General features: G+C 43.7%; 3 protein-coding genes across 7 annotated transcripts in view; 1 reads left to right on the top strand and 2 right to left on the bottom strand.

Moving 5' to 3' along the window:
- The window catches only part of plcd4b (phospholipase C, delta 4b), an 18969-nt gene extending 13280 nt beyond the window's left edge, over positions 1–5689 (bottom strand). Inside the window, exons 1-5 of one of the 4 annotated variants that reach the window (XM_084478384.1) lie at positions 5567–5689; positions 2278–2346; positions 1751–1909; positions 886–1114; positions 238–367 (exon numbers count right to left, since the gene is read on the bottom strand). In XM_084478384.1, coding sequence (XP_084334510.1) covers positions 238–367; positions 886–1114; positions 1751–1909; positions 2278–2299 — 540 coding nt within the window. In that variant the 5' untranslated portion in view covers positions 2300–2346; positions 5567–5689. Of the gene's footprint in view, positions 1–237; positions 368–885; positions 1115–1750; positions 1910–2277; positions 2826–5566 lie in introns of those variants that run through there. The other 3 variants (XM_084478385.1, XM_084478386.1, XM_084478383.1) reach the window with 3 other exon arrangements.
- A 977-nt stretch (positions 5690–6666) lies between these two features.
- Positions 6667–11948, bottom strand: cnot9 (CCR4-NOT transcription complex subunit 9). The gene is made up of 8 exons (XM_084478487.1): positions 11576–11948; positions 11189–11368; positions 10715–10830; positions 10032–10141; positions 9634–9743; positions 9425–9523; positions 9008–9099; positions 6667–8525 (listed from the first exon to the last, which is right to left on the bottom strand). Exons 1-8 carry the CDS (start codon positions 11591–11593, stop codon positions 8357–8359), a joined length of 894 nt encoding a protein of 297 aa, XP_084334613.1. The 5' UTR covers positions 11594–11948; the 3' UTR covers positions 6667–8356.
- Positions 11949–12848: 900 nt separating this feature from the next.
- usp37 (ubiquitin specific peptidase 37) lies at positions 12849–25489 on the top strand. Of its 2 annotated transcripts, none has more exons than XM_084478067.1 (24): positions 12849–12975; positions 13942–14156; positions 14729–14879; positions 15226–15314; positions 15419–15531; positions 15769–15846; positions 16081–16169; positions 16544–16634; positions 17129–17284; positions 17484–17615; positions 18543–18666; positions 18808–19073; positions 19201–19318; positions 19437–19516; positions 19844–20008; positions 20172–20225; positions 20335–20470; positions 20903–21113; positions 21591–21754; positions 22876–22936; positions 23327–23442; positions 23792–23861; positions 24623–24761; positions 25102–25489. In XM_084478067.1, exons 2-24 carry the CDS (start codon positions 13986–13988, stop codon positions 25187–25189), a joined length of 2862 nt encoding a protein of 953 aa, XP_084334193.1. In that variant the 5' UTR covers positions 12849–12975; positions 13942–13985; the 3' UTR covers positions 25190–25489. The 2 variants fall into 2 exon arrangements, with proteins under 2 accessions (XP_084334193.1, XP_084334194.1); XM_084478068.1 differs by lacking the exon at positions 12849–12975 and adding an exon at positions 13327–13445.
- Positions 25490–25554: the final 65 nt, after the last annotated feature.

Below are 25554 nucleotides of genomic sequence, written 5' to 3' on the forward strand. Positions count from 1 at the left end.
ATTTTGAAGTATAAACTATATATTGTTTTATTATATTATATATGACGAAGGCAACAGGACAAAGACCTGGGAAAATGTCAAGTATCTTCAGACAGACACAGAGATCTTCTTATTGGTATACAGACTGGTCAATAAGAGGTTGTCTTATCGATAGACTGGTTTGCTTTTAAGAGGTGTTCTGATTGGTAGATTGATCTGCAGTAAGAGGTAAAGATGATCAACAGAAGGAAGTCTTACGGTGAAGAGATAAAAAGCGTGGTCCTCATTCATGTCCACATTCATCATCTTCAGCAGTTTCCTCACTTCCTTGAAGTTCATCCTTCCATCTTTGTTTTTATCAGCCTTCAGGAACCAATCCCACACCCACCTGAAGACTGTTTAGGGAAAGTCTCTGAATAATGTGCTTGTGTGTATGTGTGTGTGTGTGTGTGGGGGGGGGGGGGTGTAAGTGTGTCTGTGTCTGTAGGGCTTCATGTATGTGTAAGAAGGAGAGAGTATGCAATGAGGAAAGAAGGGAAGGATATGAGGAGGAGAGGGAGATATGAGAAGGAGAGTAGGAGGGAGAAAGGAGATAGAGGAGTGACTATAGGTGGCGCGGAGGAGAGAGAAGAGGAGGGAGAGAGAGGAGAAGAGCAGTAGAGGAGAGAAGAGGAGAGAGAAGAGAAGTGAAGAGAGGAGAGGAGTAGAAGAGGAGAGAAAATAAGAGAGAGGAGGAGTGGAGAGAGGAGAGAAGAAAGGAGAGGAGGAGGAGGAGGGGGAGAGAGGAGAAAGGCAGGAGAGGAGAGAAACAGAGAGAGAGGAGGAGTGGAGAGAATAGAGGAGGGGAGACAGAGACAGGTCATCATGGACCTGCTTTCTTAAAATCCAAGGCCCTGAGAAGGATACTGGTCCAGTCTCTCCTTCTCATCCATGTTCTTGGCCTTGTGGATGAGCTTGCGCATGCCCCTGACCCAGGCCCCCGCCTCCCCGGGGGTCTCGGCCACCAGGTCCAGGTTGCCCTGGCGACCGTGGAACACCAGCGTGAAGCAGAGGTCGGGGGAGAACTCATCGGCGATGCTCTGCAGGACCTCTGACTGGTGGCCCTGCCGCACCGCCTCCACATCGCTCACCAGGACTAGACATGGCAGGGCGGGGCGGGTAGGAGGGGGTGCAGAGCAGTAGACAGTGGGGTTTAGGAGAACATGTAATGATCCAATGTATTGTCATATGCACATTCATTGAACGATGAAACAGAAAGCCTCTTATGGGAATGAAATGCTTGAATGCTTGAAGCAGGTACTTTTTTATTAAATTGTATTTATTTTATTTTATTAAAGTGTTTTGTTGTATTCTATGCATGTCGTAAAGGAGCCAGTAGGGGCTCGGCATCTTGCTCCTGGAAGCCTACAGCTCTGTGGTGTGTGGATGCTGGGATTGAACTCAGAACCTTCGGATGGGAGTCGAACACAGTGGCAACTTATATATTCTGCTAGCACTTGATTTAACAGTTGGTTCAATACAATTTGTAATCATTCTATTTTTTTGGTGTGTTTTTCACTCATGTGTATGTATGTAGTATTGGGATAAAGTGTCTTAATCAATGTAATTAAAAGCTAATAAAAAAAAAGATTTAGGCCATTTGCACCAACACACACATACACACTCATGCCAGCAATCACACACACACACACACACACACACACACACACACACACACACACACACACACACACACACACACACACACACACACACAGCCAGGTGTACTTACAGGTGGAGTGGCCTCTCCCTGCCCACCTGGACTTGTACCAGATGTTCAGCCCATCCTCCAGGAGCCGGAAGTGTCTCAGTTTCTTCCAGGAACGGGACTTGACCTTCCTGAAGGTCGACCCCGCCATCATCACCTTGAGGTCAGCATCATCTTTGTGTCCTGAGGTAAGGCAGGGAATTTGGGGTGTTGATGTTAATTGATTACCTGCTGAAATCACAGGCTAGTACTACTGTACATGGCCAATTAATTCCCTTGTTAATCTAAATGAATCAAAATCTATGAATTGATCAAATTGCTGAACTTTATGGTGAGTTATAACACACGATAAGATAAGATAATATACTAATCCCAGACAGGAAATGTGGGTGTCACAGCACTATTACCGGATATTATAATAATTTAAAAGGGATACACATTTAACATAACAATATTCAGAAATCACTGATTCATTTAGTAACACAGCAGCCTGTTCTGTATAATGTAACACATTATTTTGTTAGTTTAGTTTTTCGAAATAATTTACTCACGTGAAAGTTGAGGAGAATCCATCGCGATCCTTGATGAAGTCTATGCAGTGAAAACGTAGGCTACCCCACCTGCAAACGAGGATAAATTACAGAATAAATAATACGTATCAGCATAACACGGATTCATCGTTGGAAGAAGGACCCCCTGGAGTGGTCGAGCATGGTCCAGTTAAAGCCTATCTTCGTTTTATTTTAATTATTGATAATATTTGAACAAACGAGACAGCTAGGCCTACACGATGACAGCTCATCCTGGCGAATGAAATCTTTGAGACAAAACTCACGACCACTACGAAGTCCCACGTTGTAAATAAACGCGCATATAGGAGAGCGATATAAAGACGGCATCTTGCATTAACAGATCGATTGGACGTTGTGGGACACAGCATCCAAATCCAAAAAACTCACAGATTGTCGTATTTTTTATACATTATTTTTCTCTATCTAGATCGTCATGGACTTGAAATAGGTCACTAAATCTTTGTCGATTCTGATGATTACTGAGTTAGTTATCATTAACATTAACAAATCCAAACGGTGGACGTGACTCGCCCAATGGAAACGCCGCCTGAATCAAAGCGGACATTGACCGTCTGCGGCTTGTCTCCATGACGATCGTGTCTTTGGGCGGCCACCCTAAACGACTGGGTTCACCTGGGATTGAATTAGATTTTCTTAACCATCATTTGCTTAACAAAATATTCAAACATTTTAGTTGAGCTTTCTTCTATTTAAGTAGTTCTTCTGCCTCACAGATGTATGTCAGTGATTTAGATTTGTTACATTATTATTTTAAACAGATTTTATTTCATCTTCTTTTTGTGTTGTTTTTCTTGAGAAGAACTTTGCATTTGCAGCAGGAAAAGTAAATAATCTAAAGTGGGATTGATTTATTGATTGAAAACCAGCAGTGGACCCTAGTCTTGCCAACCGAGCATAAAGGCATTCAGTCAGAGGATAAATCCGCCCACATCAATTATTATCAGCGGCCAAAAGCCACATCAGACAGGATACAGCTCAGCATATCTGCCTGTCTTTGGGCTCTCTCTGTCTCTGTGGAGTAAATCTTACTATAACAGTACTATCGTCCTGAGACAGATGGCGACGCAGAGTTGATTACTGAATGGACTTCGAGGCAATTTGTAAGAAATGGCATGAGAGGCATGACACGAAACATCTGGTTGCACAACAGTAGAGCTACTGTTCTGTGGTTTTGTACCACAGTAGAACATAAAACAAGATTAAATTCTTTTTACATGAATACCATCTCATCATTTGTCACTAAACCCCTTCTTGGTGTTGTGGGGAGGGATCTAAGAGGTGGAGGTCTCTTTGCCTGTGTGAGGCTGCGGTATAGGGTCATTCCTTTATACCCAGCGTCCTATGCTCCCCAGATTTATACGGCACGTAATGGGAACATGAGGAAGACTCTCAATGTTCCTCAGTTCTACACCAGTGCTCTCACAGGGTGTTCGCCAGCTCTAGGCTACATTGCACATTATGGGATCCTCAAAAATATGGGGTCAATACAATAAGGAGTTAGATGTTACCAATTTACCAATTTATAAATGTTGCTAAATGATGTGTGGGATTTGCATCTCAACAGCAACAAAGTGAGGTGCCAGTGCAAAGTCTACAAACGTATAACAACATGATCATACTTAAGATTTAAGATATCGCATTCATTTAAAAACAGAATTCAGCGATAACATCTCTTCAGAGAATTATTCAGAGAAACTAGAGCAGAATTTTTTTTTTCTCACAATCCTGAGATACTGATCTCATTAGTTCAGAAAACCAGGCCTATTCATGATGCTTCTGTACTGACATGTCAATGCTGAAAGGTCCAGGCAATGCAGTGATAGAACATGGGGATTTTTTCAAGACCTACAAAATACATTTTCTGAAATGATAACATTGTTTTTTTCCTGTTTATTTAGCTGTTTTTAAAGCCCTGTTCCAGTAAAAAACAAAAACCTGGATAATATTGATTAAAAATCAAACTTGAAACAGGTCATATTTGACCTGAACACAATAATAGGGTTAATCTATGTCAACATAATATTGAACTGGGGAATACAGGATCCTGGGAACATAGGACCATGGGAACTTAAGACCCTTGGAACTTGATACCCTGGGAAAATAGATATAGTCCCTTTAGGAATAGGGCAGGAATGTCATATAATGAGGTCTTTGACTGAAGACTGAGACTCTAACTTTGATACTTGAGCAATATAATTAAAAAAACAATCAGAGTGGATGAAAGTCAGAGGGAACATGAAAACTGCAAGACAACCACACTGGGAACTATCTGCCTTACTTCCTACTGCTATCTGTACATTCCCAGCGTGGATCAAACACTTCCTGGGAGGAAAGGGCTGTAAGATAGCCTTTTCCTTTCACAGGTCCCCCCTGGAAGTACGAAAAAGGAGGGCTCCATTTTCATTACGCTTGACATGAATACTACACAATGACAAAGAGTTTCCACCTCATTCCACCATTGAAGGTATCGAGGGAACACAGAGAACATGTTCAGCTTTGTATACTGCTATGATGCAGAGAGTGTGAAAAGGGAGAGTGAGAGAGTTTTACCGGGGGGTTTATATGTTTGCATTCACTTAAGAGCAACACAAACGGCTTCGTTCATCCTTTCGTTTTGTTCCAAACAATGCAGTACTATTTACAGAAATGTATCTTCATCATCATCATTTACACAACAACAAACAAACTAAATGTACAAAATGACAACAAATTTCAAATTACTACAATGTTTGATACACAGCAGCTGCTATCATTTGTGTTATTTTTAGAACCATGGTCACATGATTTGACAGACAGACAAACAGACTGTTCCAGGGATGAGTCATAGAGGGGTGGGGGGTCACTTTTTGCTGTCCAAACACAGGACTGACCACACACACCCGCACATGAAAATAAATACGCATAGGAAAAACTGTGCCACTGAACAGAGCACATTTAGAATAAAGTTACTTAAACTATACGAGATCTCTTTAGTCCATACACCAAACTCCCCATTAAAACAGTTATGCAAAGAATCCTACAAACGAATGAAAGCCAACCACAAGCCCATTAAAACCCCACTCCTCTGCCATGGGGGGAGTGCCGTGCAGGGTAAATTGGAACCAGACAGCGAAATATGAGACTTATCAGAGCACATCAAATCAGCCAAGTAAACAGGCCACTAGGGTTTCTAAGAGAGAGAAAAGATTACGTACAATGAAGATGAAGATGGATAGGATTTAGTCAAACAAAAGATGGACACACTTACCAAAGCTAGGTGTGCCCTCTGTTGGGGTGCCAGCTTAGTTGAGGAGAGAAGCAGGCTCTGGCAGATCTCCACTAGATAGGGTCTGGAGAATAGACTCTTCTCCAGAGGGCTCTGACTGAAAAAGTGTGGCCAAAAGTGAGTCAAGTCATCTTGCTCGACATGTGTGCTGGGAGTGGCCAGAGGGGAGTGCCAGTCCTGCACAGTCTTTAGAGAACTGGGAGTATCCAGGGAAAATCTCTCTCTCTCTCTCTCTCTCTCTCTCTCTCTCTCTCTCTCTCACTCTCTCACTCTCACTCTCTCGTCTGTGTCTGCCAGGTTCCAGGGAAATCGGACTCCTAATACACAGCCGCACGCTGGTACCGGCCCAGCCCTTCTGCTCCTTCTCTGTCTATAGGCCCCTCACCGCTGCATCTGCTGATTGTGCAGCTCCCTTTGCTTGGTCTCGCTCTGTCACACACTCTCTCTACCGCACTCTCTCTCTATCTTCCATCCATCAGCTGATTGTATTCCTCCCACACAGTTAAAGAGACCAGATATCTCGAGAATGCTGGCAACGTTTGTGAGGAAGCTGTCAGGCTTCTCACAATAACCACATTTAATAATTGCCAGATTTACACAATAAATCAAGATCTCGTTCAATTGCAATGCATTATAAATTTACTTTTAGAATTTCTTCCCTAAACAATTAGATTCATAGTGTGAAGAAATGTGATCATGTGAAGGAAATGTCTTGGCATGCAGCGTATGCTGTAAAGGGAGTGAGACGATGATGGACTACTCTGCATAACCCTCTCAATGCCAGAGACTTGGAGGCAATCACCTAATGGAGGACTAACAACGTGGACTATTTTCTATAAACTATATTCATATTCACAGTTTGCTTTTGGTGTCCTGAAGATTCATAAGTATGAGTGATATAAATGCAATGATATGTCATAAATAATATACAGGGCACTATATTCAATAAAATTACTAATGTATTCATTGATTAGATGAGTGATTTAAACTCAACTTAAAATAAGTATTGTATTAATAACATTTATTAGAACAATTTCATTTGGAGACAGTTATTTTGAAAATATTTTAATTTGGAAAAAAACTAGTAAGCAACAAATAAATCGATAGTGGATACGGTCCGAGTTGGTATTAGAGTGTTGCAGTAGAAAGCACAGACCTATCACCCAAGCACAAGAGCACTCTTTCCGTTTTAAATGCTTGCTAAAATATAACATGACTTCAAACGGCCATTTCCTTTAAAAAGCTAAACAAATGAGTGACAGATCAGATAACAAAAGTCCCATGGGGAAGTTGGAACCCATGACTTTCTTGGACAAATGGAAAGTTAGGGTGTGGATGTCTCTACACGTGTGTGTGTGTGTGTGTGTGTGTGTGTGTGCTTGTACCTCCACACAGCTTCGTTGTGAGAGAAGGGCATAGGGTTTGATAATGGAAACTAAGCAGTAAGTGATGCGTTAATGCACCGGTAAAGGGAAACGTAAAGCAATTAGAACTGTTAGGATGTTGGTCGTGTCCTCAAGGGACCTAGGTAGGAACAGAATGAGGGCTACTGTGATGGAGCACCACTCGACCCCCAGCCATCTCATATTCCAGATGGATGCAATAGGGAAATACGGAAATAGCTTTTTCCTAGCATTGTTTTGGTTTGTTTTGATATCCATGTGAACCTGTAAGAGTAGCAGATGGTAGTGGAGCATGCTGCTTGTAACTCTGAAGAGACTGGACTCAAAGCCGCATGAGTTATGAGGATGTGGATTAAGGATTATTGAAATTTGACCTGGTTTAATGTGTTTACTAAAATCAAAGTCAACTCAAGATCCAAGTTGCTCAAACCAATGGTTTATAATATTTCTTATCCGTCATCTTGTGTTCATTAAAATTTGAATCTGGTTGATTTGCAAAAGGTCTCAACTATATGTTCTAAAGTAAAAGCTTTAGAAATTGTGCCATCTTGCTAACAAACAAAAAATAAAGGCTCCGTGGCATTTTTATAAAGATTTTTGGATGCAAATCAAACTTTAGTGAAATTATACAATGCTCCCTCATAACAACTTTTACATTCAAATAAAAATCCATTTTCCATCCATCTCAAGCTGTATTATACACTAGTCTGGCAAACAAATAGTTAAAAAATAAACACAAAGAGAGGCAACAAATTACAGTTATTGCTCGGTCGAGGGAATGTTACAGCAGGAAAAAGGCGTGTACCAAAGGAAGGAAACAAAAGGCCATTTCAAATGATTCCTCCTGGCTTCATCTTAAAGAATTCTGGCACATTATGATGGAAAAATAACTCTTGATATGCACAAATACCTGCTTCTCATTCTGTACAGCACCTTTTTCAAAGACCACACTGACCACACAACCTTTTGGCATTTCTGCCAAAACATTTGAAAGACTATTGATGCCAGCATTCAGTTTTGCACTAATACGTTTTTTTGTTTGTTAAATGCCCCATGAGCATTTAAGTGCTCCACTCGGATGTTTATTCCACATGTATGTCGTGACCTTATCGTCACAAACACAGCTTCTAGTCACGCGTTCGTTCACTGGACTCCACTCCGGATTCTTCTTTAAGTGTCTCTGTGCTCACGTTCCCTCCGGACACAAGCCTGAGCTTTAGGCAAAGCAACCGTGCATGTCTCATGCACACGTGTGTGTGTGTGTGTGTGTGTGTGTGTGTGTGTGTGTGTGTGTGTGTGTGTGTGCGTGTGTGTGTGCGTGTGTGTATGCGTGTGGGTGTGTGTGTGTGGAGCACACTTTAGGTCCACATCACTGAGCGGAGAGCGGGATGCCCCGGGCGTCGGTGACCTGGCCCTCCTGCAGGTTCTTCACCAGCTGGGCCAGCCATCGCTTGGTGGTGGTGTCGTCTTTCAGCACCTGGGCGAACGTGTTGTCCTTCAGCTGGTCGGGCAGACACTGCCGCAGGGCTTCTCTGGCTCTGTGGCAGGAGGGGGGACGGCACCACACATCAGTGTTGGTACAGTGGTCGTCTGAACTGTACTAGGTAGTTGATCATGACCATTAGGCGGAAAGAACGTCTAGGGTTCGGGGTGTTTTGACTGTCTGTAGTCTGCCGTTAGGCGTTGTGAAGCAAGATCCCGACCACTGCTAATTGACATGACATGTCATATTGTGAAGATTAACTATATGCATGTCAATTTACATTTAGCAGAACGCTTTTATCCAAAGCGACTAACAATAAGTAATGCAAGTCAATTAAATATCTATTTATCCAAAGCTAATGGAAACAGTACAGTCGTACTCTACTGCGTTGGTGAGTCATTCCCGATTCAACCAAGAGCCGATTTAACATCTGTGATCTGACACCTCCTAGTGGCTCAAAAGAGATGTCTACTGAACCAACTGAAATAGATCCAAACAAATAGGAATAACAACAACTACAACCAGAGGGTTTGGTACCTGAGGTTATCAGAGAGGCGGAGGTAGCACCGGACCACATGTTTCAGCAGGCGTGCGGACGGCTCTTTGGAGAGCTGCAGAACCATCTTCCCCTAAAAGAGACACATACGACTCAAGTCAAAGAAGCATTGATGAAGAATTCACAAAGATTCACTTAATGGTCTCGAAATAAACATAGAAAATTAAAATCATACACAAGTGTTGTACGTGTATTTCTATTCTACTGCATGTCTGATTATTTTATAATTTGTGGCATTGGTATTTTATAATTTATATTATTTCTTCTGCTTCTATGGGAAAAAAATGTCCCCTCGGTTGAATAAGGAACCATCTATCTCCACCTCAAAGAGAATGCAATGTAGACGATGGATAATAAAATGAAGCCAATTCGGTCTTACTCCCAATAATTGTACTTACGAGGATCATGGCCACATGGGAGAAGCGCTCGTACGTCTGGCATATGTATGCCAATCCAGTATCATCCAATAGAATCTTCTGCAGGATGAATGTAGCGACCTGCCAAGCACAAAGCAAAGTGCTATGATAAGATAAACAAAGACACACATTTGAATATAAACCACGCTTTTTGTGTTACCCTAATGGACTTGTTAAACAGTTATGCTTACCGTTTTTGACAGTTCACTGCCAGACTCCATGATGCGCAAACAAAGTGGGATTATTTCAGTTGTGAGGAGGAAGTTGATCACTTCCTGTTCATCCGTTTTGACCAAGGCACCTGAAAGCAAAGGCAGGAAGAGTTTAACCTTCATACTAGTAACTATTTTACTGTTCAGTCATTTAGCATTACCCAAGGAAGCCTAGAGGTTAGGCTGCAGACTTAGATTCGCAGATCCCATACAACTACAACCCCCATACAACTGCACTCTACTGGCCTCAGTATCACGAGTGGTGCCCTTTTTGGACATATGCAGAGGTATGCTATGACACCAAGACTCAACTAATGTAAGAACCGCCCCCATTCATTCGATGAACAGTAAGTGTTTAGACCGAGATCGGGCCTCACCAATGACTCCGAGGCTGGTGAGTCTCAGGTACTCGAAGGGCCGCGTTTTGCTCACGGTGTGCAGGAAGGGGTAGAGGAAGAGGGGGATGTGTGCGGCAAGGAAGGCGGACCTGTAAAATCATAAATCATTGATTATCTCGAGATCATAGTAATACAATAGGAAAATGACACCACGAGACAGACAATGAATGTCGATTTTAGGTTGATTGAAGACCCAATTAACGTATTCCACCAAGTTGAACACCACAGTGGGGATTTAAATAGCCTTATCCAACTTAAGTCTGAAGGCATTTTTGAATGTCTTTCGTGACGCATCTCATTAAACCCTGAGGTTTGTAGGGTTAGTCGCAGTGACTAGGGTACAGCTTCACCTTGATATTTGAATCTGTCAAAAACCAAAGCTAGCTGTCAATCACCACTAGGAGTTACTGTTGACAATAGAATTGGAAAAAAAGAGGAACACAGCCGTATACAAATGGCAAGCACGAATACACTTTATCACAAATATAATAAAAAATGTGATAAAACATTTTATTGTGTGCAGAACATTCAGAATCAGAGCACTTTATTGGATCCTGACGGAAAATGTACATGGTGACAGGTGCACTGCTCACAGATAGAAAAAGGAAAAAGGAAACATCTATAAAATGAACATATTAAAGCTCCTTGTCTCTTGGTGTTACCTGGTCTCTGGGTGTGAAGCAACACACTGCAGAAGTGCCAGGGCATTGCACACCCTGTTGGATTGGTGGGCCGTGAGCGTAGGTGGGTTAATCGATGGATAGATGTTTACGATTTCCTGTAAACAGAATGATAACATTTCAGATTTTCATTGTGATTAAAATATTCATTAACGGTCCTAAAGTTTTAATAAGATTAGCTGTACATTATTAATCCCACATATACAAAACATTGGGTGTGCCAGCAGAAAGTACATTACGAAGTTAAAGGAATAAACAAAGAAAAAAACAGACAATAACTGTAAACCGAAAATATGTCATAACATATTCACACAAAAACTGCGATAAAAAATGTAAACTGTATCGACAGCTGAGGTCGTTTATTGACTGCATATGCCACTATAATAAAATTGATTATTGACCATTATGCATAAGTGTCTATAGTGTTAGTGAGATGAAAATAGCTCTACCCTTTACCTGTAGAAGAGCCGCAATAGTGCCACAGGAGTGCCAGAGCATGGGCGCCAGGTCGGGCACCGACTCCCGCTTCTTGCTGAGCTCCAGCAGAGCGTTCTCCCTGGTCTCCGGGCTGGACAGCTCATTGATCCACTGGTAGATCTTCTCTCTGTCCACCTGGGCCAGAGCCGTAGTAACAGCCTGGGGGAAAAAAATAGATAGAAAAAAAGAAAAAATATTAGAAAATTATGTATAAAAGTTACAAGGTATCACGTTGTGGTTAAACACAGAATGGTTTCATTGTGACTTTCATTGTTTATACACAATATGATCACACAAAGCCCGCTTTCCGTAGAGCTACACATCACACACATCCAGACTTGAAATACAACGTATGGAAATACTCACTGCTCCTGTAGCTAGCATTTTGTGCAATGCCTGGATTTGGTCCCCGGTATGATGCTGAGAACCTATTGTAAACTGCGTCTGGAAATCCACTGGTGAAGTAATATAATCCAACTTTCTCTACTGGCGGCTAGCAGCCAAGCTAACGGCTGTAGCATGCACAAGCTAGCTGCTAAAGCTTACGCCAACTCCCGTCGAGTAATGCCCAAACAATCTAGACCGCATAAGAAATTGCTAGTACTCATTACAGTAACGCCAACGGTGGTGTTTGCATATCTTGTGTGGATCATTAGATACCCATAAAAAATTATCAAGAGAAATGAGCAATGACTTTGTTTTAAGACAAGTTAATATGAAAGGACTATCGCGAGATGTTCTTGAGGCTACCCCTCACCAAAGGGCTATGATAACGCGAGAAGACCGATTATCTTCTTGTTGGTATTTTACGGTTGTTTGTATCTCTATTGTTGCATTACCGCCCCCTTTTGACCAAATGTGGTACTTTTCTTCTGTATTTAACCCTCATACCGAAAAGATAAAGAGCATCCTCCCATCTCTGCGTCCGTAGTCCTTACTGCTACTGCTAGTTGTATATATTGTATATATTTTGACGCCCTCTCTCCATCACCCTATAAGGGTTTTCCTCTCTTCGTCCTGCCAATAATGATATGTTGTATTGCCTACATATGATCGCTTATGATAATGAAAACATCATTGTGAGACGTCTCTTTCATTTATTCATTTTCATTCATTCATTCTTTTCAATTTTTTGTGGATTCAACAGATACATTTTACCATGTGACCATGGCATTATTTTGGTTTGACAAGGTGGCAATCTCGAAGATTTTCATGTAAATAAATGTGTGTTAAGTCATCATACATTCCCCAATAAGATAACACAATGATGACGTATGATGGCGTATGGCCCACTGGCCACTGGTGAATGAACGTTACGAACTGGGTGTCGGTGGTGATACTGTTTGTTTCTCTGTAAGTAATGGGCATGTGGAACATGCTGTACATTAAAATCTAAAAAAAACAAAAAACAATAAAGATAACCTTCACTTTGATATTGGCGTCCAATTTCATTTGTAAATTTGCAAAAGACAACAATTATGTTTGGAATGATGTATTTTACTAAATACAAAAAATGAAAATATTCTAATGCCCTGCGAGAAGACATCTCGCGTGCTCCCGTGTCTCACTTCCGTCGATGAACCTCCCGTTCCCGCCATCCTGCTGGCAGCGCTGCGCCGCCGCGTCGTGAGTGCAGTCCGTCAACAACACAACACCACAGCCGCGCAGGACGGGAAAGCCGGCAAAACACACGTTCTTCTCTTTACGGATTCACAGGAGCAATACAGGGGTCGGAAAGTTTGGAGAAGAGCACATACAACCGAGAGGTAAGGGGGTCGCGACGCGGTTCATTGAGTCACGCTTCATGTTTTCATCAGCAACACGACAATCAAGAAGCGGACGAGCCCGTTAGCTAGCCGGCTAGCGAGCTAATGCTAACGCTGGCAACACTGGGGCCCGAGAAGCAGCCCGCGCTGCTAGCGCTAGCGGGCTGGCTATACTGGTGACATTAGCTGCACCGCTGACATCGAATTAACATTACTTTTATGTGTGTGCAAATGGAGCCACCCCTGCTGCACAAGAAAAACCGAAGATATCGTCCTCTAGTCTGTTTTTAAATGGTGTTGTTTTTCGTTTAATTGTATTCTATGTTTATATCGAGCAGCTCGGCCAGCGAGCAGAGCTGCAGGTTGTGTGATGATGATGACCATTAGCCTGCTAACGGGGATAGCCGCTACTTTGGGTACACTCTTCCATTGAGAGCTCTGGTGTCTGGTCTTAAAGATTGACAGTGGCCGTAAGCAAATGTTTTGTTTTGTAATTCACATTCGTCTATCAAGCAAGCAAGTGTTAGTGGGAACTTGTATTGCCCATAGTTGTAATTGGAGGGAATCTGCTATGCATTTTTTTTTTCTGCTTCCCATTGACTTCTTTTATGCTTTAATGTCAAACTGCAACGGTTCGTTACGAAAATTTGAAAAAGCACAGTTAGTTTAAATTTAGTCCTATAACCTGTGCAATGTGATGTTGTCAATAATGTCTAACGTTTCCTCTACTGTCTACTGTTTACATTTATGTATTGCATTCACATTGTGTGTGTGTGTGTGTGTGTGTGTGTGTGTGTGTGTGTGTGTGTGTGTGTGATATACAATATTTTCAAAAGAAAAATGTATATGTTAGCTTAACTTAGCTAGCTTCTCCCTGTAATCAGTGAATTAATCTGAATCTGTAAGTAATTGACTGCAAGTACTGACTATCAGTGTTCTTATTTCCTGATGTCCCTGATCCCTCAGATCAATTAATCCAGGTTTGAGGTGGGCCAACTGAACAGTGAACCATGGCAGCCGCAGTGACTAAACTCTCCAGCGGTGTTGTCAAGATACGCTTCAACAGCATCGACCTGGGCACCACCAGGTGGAAAGAGGGAGCTTTTGAAATCCTGGAGAAGGACAACAAAAGCAGCCTTTCCCTTAGATTCAACTGCGGTGGACCACCGAAAACCTTTCAGGTAAACACGAGACACTTACTTTTTCTACTTTCTGATTGGTATGCTGCTTTTACTCTTAAAATGAAGGAACTGCGAGGTAGACAAGGGGTAAACTACATAGAACTTAGAAGCATGCATGGGACAAATGTGTACTTGAAAATAGCAGTATTGGGTAAAACAAACCAAATGGTAAAGGGTTAAATAGGAGTAGGTGTTAAACACGTACACTTTAACACATAGGTATTAAATGTGTGATGCAAAGATTTTTTTCAAGTTGGAAAGATAATGGATTTTCAACCGATAATAATGCTCAGAATAACAGCAATCTGATGCAGCCCTAAAGACGAGATCACTGGTATAAGTCCTGTGTTTCTAGCGCTGTAAACTAGACGAGGAGACCAGGCCGCTGAGCGAACAAGTCGGGCTGACTATAAAAATACAGAGTAAAACTGATATTCAATATCATTGGTGGAAACGGTGCAGTAAAGAAATCACGCTTACAAAACTATCACACGTGTACTTATTGAGATTTGGACCTTGTATTTTATTACGGTGTGCGTTAACGACAACAACATTGTCATTGTTGTTTTTAGCTCAACCAGAACGTGAAGCAGATTTCCCAGAGTATGAGTCGCATTATGGTGACGCTGAAGGACAGCAGCATCATCACTCTGGATAAGCTGCCTGCCCCCTTGGTCCAGAAGACCAAGGAGTACCTGGAGAAGGTGAAGCAGGGCAAGCAGAGTAAGCACACACTGTTTCTCTACTATACTGTTATGGTGCAGTGCTTGAAGCTGCAGTTCAACAGCAACGTTTTTCAGGAGTAACAACTTTAGTTGGTTATTAAATAATAGTCATTTACTGTGGAAGTCTTGTAAGGGGCAGGAGAGTGGCTAGTCAGGAGCGGTGAAGGATGGTTTAGAGGCAAGGGTCTCGCAAGCGGAAAGGCAATAGGTCCAACCCTAATGCCACAGTCTGAGCTGCATCCTTGAGCAAGAGCCATGACCCCAACTGGCTTCTTAGTTACCTGTGTAAATGAATATGTTTATGAAGGGCACAACGAAATGATAATATACATTTACCATACTAGGTTCAAAAACATCCCAAGGAAGTGCCAGCTTCAGTGTTCTGGGGAATCGCGCTGTTAAGAACGAGGCCAGTCCGCCGGGAGAGAGACAGGTAACCAGCAACACCAAACGACCAGAAATGTCCACTGGTTTACCCACTTACTGGACTCCAACTAACCCATTTCGCTACTCATGTGCTCTCTCTCTCTCCACTAGACGACACCAAGGAGACAGAGTGTGGAAGGCAGGGAGGAGGCCCCTCGTAAGCCCCTAGGCAGCCCCAGCCGAGCCTCTTCCACCCCCACCCGCGCCGGCCTCTCTGAGAACAGGTAAGGTCGGTGCTCGATCTGAAGCCAAAGGTTGAGTTTTTACATTGTGGCAGCCTCTCTGGTGTTAAGTGAGTATTCAAAATGCATGTTGCATTGGTAAAAAAAATGTATATAATCAATTATATCAATAATAAAATGCTGCAACATCAGTGTTGCGATTTGGGACAGTACAGTATGTAAACGGCGGCAAAAAAACAGTGCTGTTATTTTGTCATGAGAGTGTATTTTCCTAATCAGGGGTGAGTGGCGGAAGAGACTTATGAATCCTGAAGGCGACATTAATGAAGACTACCCCAAGGAAAACGACTCGTCAAGGTAGATGAACCACATATGATCGAACCTGATGTCCTGTCAACTGGTAGAGCATGGTGTTAATGCTGCTGTGAAAAAAAAAAAAGGGTTTTCACAATATGTAGCAATTGAAATGCCTACAATGGTTGTTGACTATGCCAACTCAGAAATTATGCTTGGATAAATTGCTATTTTGTGTCCACTTGACCTGTGTGGATATTATCACCATCCGTTCTCGTCCCCATTTTATCTCAATAGCAACAACAAGGCCACGTCAGACCCATCCAGGAAGTTTCTCGTCAGCTGCAAGGAGAAGTTAAAACAGTCTGAGGAGAACCGAAGCTCAGGTTGGAAGATCACCTATTTCCCAACGCACACTTTCCCAAAGGTTTTGTCAGATTCATGGCCTTGGAACATGAAATACTTGACCCTCTTAAAGTTTTTGAGTAGTGAAATGGAATGGTCGTGCAGAAGAACCTTTTAAGAGGAACGTTTTGATTGCATTTATGTGTGTGACAACTCATCCACCACCTGTGGTGAGGTGAGGAAAGAAACCTTCCGTTTAGATACAAGAGAATGATGAGGGGGCCATATTGCCACAGGAGCCAGGTTGGGAATTGGGCCAGGACCCAGGGGTCAGCACCCCTACTCTCGCGATGATGGGTTCTGTAATAACCACGGCCGGTTTTGTTTGAACTGCTGTTCTTGCCGTCTCCTTCAGCCCCTGTGGGTGGTCCCCTCCAGCCTTCACTGTTTTACGGCAGCAGATCTGTGACCAAGGACTTCGGCCAGAACCACTCTTTCTTGGAAAGGTACAGCATCATGGTCCTTTTTATTAACACTGCAAGGGTAGGAGATTCCATTCCCACTCGAGCCATCCATGAACTCACTCAATTGTAACACGCTTTGGATAAAAGTGTGTCAAATGGCAGGTTTATTAAACATTAACTTCTTTAACTTAATTACTGTGAATCAAAGAAACACATAGTTGTTGCTTTGGCATCCTTGTAATAGTGATTCAGCAGTTCCCAACCTTAGTTATTGAATGTGGCTGTTTTTACCATATTGTGTGAAAAGGAAACAAACTATGAAGAAAACAAGGCAGATTTGAACTGCTTAGTGGTCCATAAGTAGAATAAGTAAAAGAAAGATAGCCAGGTCAAACACAAGGAAGTGTAAACCTGGAGATGTTTTATTTGGCTTACAAATGTGCACACGTCTGGAAACCTTTCTTATTGCTTTAATTACAGCATGCAAAGGTTATTGTGCACGCACGCAACACAACTCTGCTTCCTCTTTCCCCCAGACCCTCTAGTACCACCCAGAGCCCTGCCGCCAAGAGGAGTCTTGTGTTGCCCAACCACTCCACCCCCTTCAAGAAGGTCCGGTCCTCTGTGGACTACGGTGGCTGGAACAAGCAGAGGCCCTCCACACTCGCCCAGCCACAGGCCCCACTGCAGGGGTAAGAATATACCACTGGGAGTCCCTAAACACTCAACGCTACTAGAAAACAATAGCAGCTGCTGGTCCGAGCTAAACTTTATAAGTTGGGAAAACATATGTAGAGTTAGAGTTAAAACGATTAAAAGCAATGCTTCAATAATTGCTAGACAAATAAGCTGTGATTGTTATTGTTATTATACTTTTCCTGTTCTTTCTAGGTTTTCCAATCTGGGAAACACATGCTACATGAACGCCATTTTGCAGTCCCTGTTCAGCCTCCCCTCGTTCTCCACTGACATGCTGAGACAGGGAATCCCCTGGAAGAAGGTGCCCATCAACGCACTGCTCAGGTACTTATAGCTGGACATTTTAGAGTAGTGTGGAATACTTGATGGTTCTTGCTGCTGTTTCACTCAAATTTCCCATCTGGAATCAATAAAGTACCCTCTTATCTTTGAGGAACACTAGTGGATTCGGCTTCCAGCATTGTGTGTTTTTTAATTAACTTCCCACTGGGGTGGAATGGATCTGAGTGATGTTTAATTTGTGTTTTAATCAATTAAAAATAAACCGTTCATAGACGCTTATTAAAAGTGAATTTGTTCTAAACTGCATTCCCTATCCCAATCACCCAAATCTCTGTTCCACAAGACAAGTGAGGTGATCTGTGTCAAAAAACACTACATTGTTTAATGTAGTCCATTGAACATTTGGACCGTTGAAACTAGGGATGTGAATAACTCAAATTTTTCATGGTCGAATAATCAGTGGGTGGTATGAACGAATAATCGATTATTCGATGTGTGCCGACATTCACAAAGGCAGCCATGGATCATCGGCAAGAAATCACTTAATATCTTAAACGCAAAAAAACTAACTTTAACAGTGATCAGTGTTTGTGTTGTATGCATATATATTAATATTTATGCTTGTGTATTGTGTATATTGTTTTTCTGTACATGATTAACTATTAGTGCTACAGAACCAACATTAGTTCAGTCCGTTAATTCTTGTTTATTTGAATGGGAAAAAATGTTAACGGTCCAAATGTTAAAAATCGACTTTGACCCTCAGGAACGAATAATCTAATAATCTAATATTCTGACCCATCCCTAGTTGAAACTTGAACGTGTGGAAACCAAGTGTAAATAAACGTTATAGTATAAACTTTATAATCACATGAGCCTACATTTGGTACATGTCCTGCTTCAGTCTGAACAGTCGGCCGGACGTGCTGAGTTCAGCGGTAAACGAACTGTTCTACCCCCTCATCTCAGACGCTTTGCCCATCTCATGGTGAAGAAGGACGTGGGCTGTCCTGAGACCAAGAAGGACCTTTTGAGGAAGGTGAAGAGCGCCATCTCTGCCACCGCAGAACGCTTCTCGGGATACATGCAGAACGTAAGAACTCTGCCAGGGCGCACTCCTTCTTCAAGCACACAACTGTGGGATCAGTGTTGGCAGGTGCCGCTCTATTTATAGAGGCACTCGGAGGGGAAGCACTTTCACAAAGCCATTCCCCCTTCCTCCCCCCCCCACCAGGATGCCCACGAGTTCCTCAGCCAGTGTCTGGACCAGCTGAAGGAGGACGTGGAGAAGATGAACAAGAGCTGGAAGAACGAGGCCACGGCCGGGTCTGCTTCCACCTCCGCCGCAGCGTGGGACGACAGCCAGCAGGGGGCGACCTCGACGGCGCCCGCGGCCGGCAAGGCGGAGCCCGGCGAGGAGACGGACACGTCGCGCATCTACACGTGCCCAGTGGCGGTCAACATGGAGTTTGAAGTTCAGCACACCATCACTTGTAAAGGGTGAGGTGTTCATTCTAACGTCACCATAGCATAGGCTGGTTCAGGGGTGACTAACACTTAATTTGTACAAATGCAACCGATTGGGGTCTAACGGTGGTACCGTGTTATTTGGTGTGTTGTGTTCCAGCTGTGGGGAGGTGGTGACCAAGAGGGAGCAGTTCAACGACCTGTCCATCGACCTGCCCCGCCGGAAGAACACCCTGCCTCTCCGCTCCATCCAGGACTCCCTGGACCTCTTCTTCAGGGTGAGGAGGGCTCCCACTAGCTGGGGGGGGGGGGAGGTAGTGGAGACATGATGGAGTCTGTCTGTTGTTAAGTCCCCTTAGTGAACATCACGTTAAATACATGTTCATCTTTTGGCAGATGGAGGAAATTGAGTACTCGTGTGAGAAGTGCAACGGAAAAGCTGCAACCGTGACGCATAAATTCAGCAAACTGCCACGGTGAATCCACGTCAAACACAACCGTCCCATCACACAGTGCACTCCTGTAGAACCTTTCTTGAGCTCTTCTTAGGCCACGTCCACACTATGCCAGCTAAATGTGAATTCACTGTTTTCATGTCGGTTTCCAAATAGTTCCAAAATTCCCACTAGAACAGTGGCTGCAGGTGTCTGGATTACATAGGATTTAATGATTGATCGATCCACTCAGGAGCAAAGGTTTGAAGAAGGTTTTCGGTGGATCAACGTAAACATCCCACTAACACTAATGAATGCTCCCTGTGGCCCGGGCCTTAATCTCTGCCCCCCCCCCGCGTCTCCCCACAGGGTGCTGATCCTGCACCTGAAGCGCTACAGCTTCAACGCCCAGCTGTCCCTGAACAGCAAGCTGGGTCAGCAGGTGGTCATCCCCCGCTACCTGACCCTCCTGTCCCACTGTACAGAAGCCACGCGAGCCCCTCTCAGCCTGGGCTGGAGCGCCCAGTCCGCCCTGTAAGACCCCCGCAAGTTAACCCATGATGATGATGATGATGTTGTGAATGTAAAGGAATTGGAGTTTCCTTTTTTAATGTGTGCACACATATTCAGCAAAAAACAACAACAACTAAAGACGACACAAAAGGCAACTCAACATTTTCTGTATTTTTCTTGGAAGTTCTCGAACACTGAAGACCTCGCAGTTGGTCAACTCTTCCTCAGCAACACCCAGGTGAGACTAACGGAGCTGAACCGAAAGCGTCTGCAGTTCTTCTACAGTTCGGTTCTGCAGGGTAAACCAGAGTGAAGAGCTCACCGCCAGGCCTGTCTCGTGTCTGTAGGAGGCCCGGGGGCAAGCCCGGCTGCACGTCGGCCCTGCTGGACTCTGACAGCGAGGAGGAGATGAGCAGGAGGGTGAACAGCCGCAAGAGACGCCTCAGCGACTGTCTGCCCGAGGAGGAGGAGCGAACGGAGGAGGTGTTCAAACAACCTTTTAATCTATCCACTTAGGAAGACCACAGATTGGTTGAAAGGGCCACACACCCCTGAAATGGCTTGCAAAGTGGGAGCCTGTGACATGTGTGCTGATTGGTGTTACAGGGCCGGTGTTTGGGTCATATTCCCAGAAGGGCTTTAGGTTTGTCTATATGTGCCCCAAAAAACTGGTCCTACTACAAATGTTCTCATCCGTCTAGCCGAAAATGCCCACTGCCCACAATTGACAACCAATCATATATTGTTTGAATTGGAAAGCTAGAATTAGACTGATGTCATCCATAGATCATTGTTCATTACTCGAAATCCAAAAACATGCCCCTCATTTATGAACTGCTTCATCAAATCGACCCGCCAGCGAAGCCTTGGATCAACCAGTGAGTCAGTGAACTAACCCCTCATCTTGTCGTTCAGCGCGGTGTTGCCATGGAGCAGAGTGACTTCAACGACGACGAGATGCTGGCCGCCGTGCTGGAGATGAGCCGGCAGGAGGCGGCGCTCTCGGCCCCGCCCCCCGTGGAGGACGAGCCCACCAGCAGCCCCGACACAGGCTTCGGAGACACGGACGCCCAGGACCTGGCCTACCACACGGAGCTGCTGGAGGCGGACAACAAACAGCCTGCAGGTAGCAGAGGAGCACAGTGCAACTCTTAACCTTTTACTGGTAACCATTTAAAGAACATCACCATTGATGTTTGGCCAATTGGCCAATATTGGATATAGCTTGGGTATGTGTTGGTATCCGTCTCTGATGTTCGGATATACATTGATACAATTTTAGTGTACAGAATTCAGTCATCATTTTGAAAACTAAAGGAAATTTGGTTCTGGTTATTTTTATTTACCTTTTAACATTTGTAGCTTTTCATTAAATGTAGTTACAATTTCTGGTGTAGTTCTTTCAGAATTGTTTCTCTACTTGAAACAGTTATACGTGTATGTTGTAATGTACATTCTGTGAATTTAACTTTAACAATTTGCATGTTGCTGCAGTTCATAAATGAATTTCCCTAATTAAATCACAAGAAAAATGTGCTAATTAGCTCAGAACTTCTTTAAAGTCAGACTTCCGTTAAACTAACCTGAGCATTTATTTCTTCAGACGTTTTGGACTCGCTGGACCTGACCATGGACGAGAACAAGGAGAACCAGACCCCGGACAGTGCCCAGCAGGGGGAGCTGGACTGGGTCCAGCAGTACAGTCTGGACCAGGAGAGGGAGGAACAGGAGCTGCAGCAGGCCCTGGCCCAGAGCCTCCAGGAACACGTAAGGCCTGACCACCACTGACGAGCACCACGCAACACTGTGCACTAATCCCTTTTAGTTGGCGCACTTGCTTTCAGTCTGTTGAACCAAGCCCGGAATGGAAAATGCCATTGGCAATATTGTTGTCATTCGTCACAGGACTAGAAATGTGACCTGGATTTAAGTTGAAGGTCCCCTGACATGCCACCAGGTGTGGTGTGATTAGCCGTTACAAGCCGTTTTGAAAATCTGTCTGTTATGACATCACAGGTAGGCGTGTCCACCTAGATGTGTGCTGGATAGATGAGTCTACCAGCCTACCCAGTGGACTGTAGCAAACGTTACTCATCTGTCCGTCACACATCTAGGTTCATAACGGCTAATCACACCACACCTGGTGGCAGGTCATGGGACCTTTAACATTGCACGTGTAACATGTGCTGGCCGTTTCTTACAAAGTGTAGCGATCTGTGCGTGATCACAATAGGGCCGTCAACGAATATTCTAAATTCAAATATATATTTGAATAGTTTTTAAAAACAGACATTCAAAGGTGAAAATTAATATTCAAATGTGGAAAAACACACACCCGCGGCAGCAGCGGTGTGGCTGTCTGCTTTGCGAGTGGGCGCACTGCACTTCAATTAATGTTCTATTTGTTTCAATCACTGAATGAAGCCTGCCATATTTGGGACAAGAGTCGGGACCTTAAATTGCTTGCACAAACTGATCAGCACTCAGCATTTGTTTATTGTTTATTTAAACCAGTATGCGCAGAGAGAGTGAGGGGGGAGAGAGAGAAAAAGAGTGAGCGAGAGCAAGGTCTACGGTCTTGGCCATTAGTTCATTTACTTATTTTTGTGTAGGTAATATGTTGTCAAATATGTTTAAACTTAAATAAACTACCTATACAAGTAGTTATGTCTCGTTGTATTAGTTTGTCCTGTTATTGACGTAATGCGCGTCATTGACATAATGCGCAAATATAGATATTTGAATAGTTCGAATATATGTTGTTGTTTTTTTTTAGAGGGAATATTCAAACGTAATTTTTGAGCAATTTTGACAGCCCTAGATCACAATCAGTTGCTGTCAATGACCCGCAGCGTCTTCAATCCGGTGTGTTGTGATCCTCTACCCAGGAGGCCCAGGAGCTGAGGGAGGACGATGACCTGAAGAGGGCCACGGAGCTCAGCCTACAAGGTACGGTCCAAACCACCTCTGGGCTGGTTGTTGGTCCGCATCACAAACCTCAGAAGCAGACTGTCGCTTGTTATTTGATCGGGAAATGGTTCGAATGAAACTAAATGTTCGTCAATTGTTTAAAGGGTAGGGTTAGTTTAGAGGTTAGGGTGTTTGACTCCCAGCCCAAAGGTACTGTGTTCAAGTCCCACGTTCCACGGCCTATATGTATGCTCCCTTGAGCAAGATGCCCTCACCTCACCACCTTTACCTCACCTTAAAGTCTTTATGTTAAACCAAAAAAAACCGACTTAATAGTTACAAAAAAAAACGTTAAAAAACGGAACTCCTTCACGGCTGGGTCCACGACAGTAGCTCCATAGTGAGTCCCCGTGTGTCCTCCTCCTGCAGAGTTCAACAGCTCCCTGCCAGAGCTGCTGTGTTCAGACGAGGACTCGGGCAACGAGGACGTCCTGGACATGGAGTACTCCGAGGCCGAGACCGAGGACCTCAAGAAGAACGCTGAGGTACTGGCCCGAGGGTCACTTCCTTTTATACGGGCTCCTCCTTTACCACCAGGTGGGATGGTCAGTGTGGTCTGTGGTTCCCAACCTCTTTGCCCGTGACCCCTCTCCTTTCCGGACCAAATTCCTGCAACCCCAACAAATATGTGTTGCATACACATCGTTTTAACTCACTCAACATAACCGCAATGTCCCAGTGAACCATTTAATGATTAATTAGGTCTGTTGTGGCTATGGTTAATTTATCCGTTGAAATATACAGGGCCTTTCAAAGAAATGCATTTATTTGTTGTCAGACATACCAGGTTCACTGCTTGTTTGTTGAAACTAAATAAATGCTTCATTCCCACAGGGTGGACATCTAGCCAACTCATTTAGACTCATCAGTGTCGTCAGTCACATAGGGAGCAGCTCCTCCTCTGGTAAGTGTGTGTCACTGCACCGCTTGGAGCCAGTGCATGGAAGATACACTGTTGCGTTGTCACTTAAAAGCTGTAAAGTACGTTGGCCCTGAACTGCAAGTCACAACAACAAATGGGAAACCGCAACGAAACAAGAAACGACAAATCAGATCATGACCACAAATAGGAAAACATGACATCAAATCCAACCTTTGTCATAACCACTGCAAAGGTTTGGCCGTAGGTTTTCAGCGTCTTTTTTGTCCAAACAAATTCATTCATTAATATGTGATCTCACCTCTCCAGTGGTGTTCTCCTTTGTGTTGACCAATGGAAAATGCTGTCATTCCCCTTAAAGGAACAGACATTGCGGCCAATCAGTGACCTTCTCTGGTACCATTTAGTAGTGTGTCGTGTTTTCCGATGTCTCAGATTTGTTGTATTTTCCGTTTTGACGTTGTGATTCACGATTTTGTTGTTTTTCACTTCATGGTCACCAGGATAGTATAGTACAGAATAGTACCTTTTTTACATTTTGCAAATTCTCTTGACAGTTGTATGTCCTTCGTTAGGTAAAGTAAACTCCAAAATGTTGTTGCTGCAGCAGCTTTATATCAGCAAATGTAGCCCTAAATCACTTCACGTTGTGGAGATGAATGTGTTAGTAAATTGGCATCCTCAGTTAATTGAAAGTAGTCTTATAATAACTGATCTGCCAATTAACCACTACAGCAAATCAAGTGTATATGCGTTCAGTGTTTGATTTGATTGTCGTCCACCAGGTCACTACATCAGCGACGTGTTCGACATGAAGAAGCAGTCGTGGCTGACCTACAACGACCTGGACGTCTCCCGCACGCAAGAGTCTGCTGTCCAGCGCGACCGAGACCGCAGTGGCTACATCTTCTTCTACATGCAGAAGTGAGTGTTCCCTCTCAACCTGACACCTACCCCCCCACTTACCTGTATTAAAAAGGAAAGAGTCTTACGTTGCATTGGATAAGTCCGGCTAAATTTGAATGCCAATTCTAAGGTCATGTTGTGCCTTTGAGGAAGAGGGAATGTTCTGTTATTCTGAGACAGTGCTGCTGTACAAGGTTGTATTTTGTCTTCAGCTTTGGTGTGAGACCACTGTAGCTAACCGTTTAATATACAAACTAATTTAAGAATATATATATAATATCCAAACATTTGGTGTTCAGATTTGGTTGCAGCACTGGCTTATCGTTTCATAAAGATTTGAACGCTTCATGTTTTTCAGGGAAGTGTTTGAGGAGCTGTCTGAAATGGACAAATCGAGCGCCACCATCAGCGCCGACGCAGGAAGGAACGTTCTCCAACCGCTCTGAGCCACTCCGCCTTCCTGCTCCTCCCCTCTGTCCTTCAGTCCCTCCCCCAGGCTGTTGGGGTATGAGCCTGTGACCATCCCTCCTGTCCTAAGCCAGTCTGAAGGAACTTGAGTACTACTGATCACCCTTGTTCTCCAGGCACTCCCCATCCTCTAGAGCCCTTGACATTGGGACTCAGTGGGCAGGACTCGGTCCACACTCACTAGCCCCGCTCACCGCCAGTGGAAAAGCAGTTGTAAACATTTGTACTTTGAGCTACGTTTTTTTGCCTCCACATTAGGGCGGGATCTTTTCTTTGCTATGATTTTATTGAATGACTCTTTTGTAATATAGTTTTTGTTTTCTCTTTCTGTCTCTTCTATCGT

The sequence above is a fragment of the Micromesistius poutassou genome (genome assembly GCF_964030765.1).
Source record: "Micromesistius poutassou genome assembly, chromosome: 14".
In the NCBI taxonomy this organism is placed as follows: Eukaryota; Metazoa; Chordata; class Actinopteri; order Gadiformes; family Gadidae; genus Micromesistius; species Micromesistius poutassou.

Excerpts from the sequence above, each read along its gene's own strand:
- cnot9 (XM_084478487.1), bottom strand. Across the intron at positions 9,744-10,031 it reads CACCAGCCTCGGAGTCATTG|GTGCCTTGGTCAAAACGGAT; the intron begins GTGAGGCCCGAT and ends CTTTGCTTTCAG. Across the intron at positions 9,100-9,424 it reads CCCATGTGGCCATGATCCTC|GGGAAGATGGTTCTGCAGCT; the intron begins GTAAGTACAATT and ends TGTCTCTTTTAG.
- usp37 (XM_084478067.1), top strand. The coding sequence starts at position 13,986 with ATGGCAGCCGCAGTGACTAAACTCTCCAGCGGTGTTGTCAAGATACGC. Across the intron at positions 18,667-18,807 it reads TCTCGGGATACATGCAGAAC|GATGCCCACGAGTTCCTCAG; the intron begins GTAAGAACTCTG and ends CCCCCCCACCAG. Across the intron at positions 19,319-19,436 it reads CCCTGGACCTCTTCTTCAGG|ATGGAGGAAATTGAGTACTC; the intron begins GTGAGGAGGGCT and ends ATCTTTTGGCAG.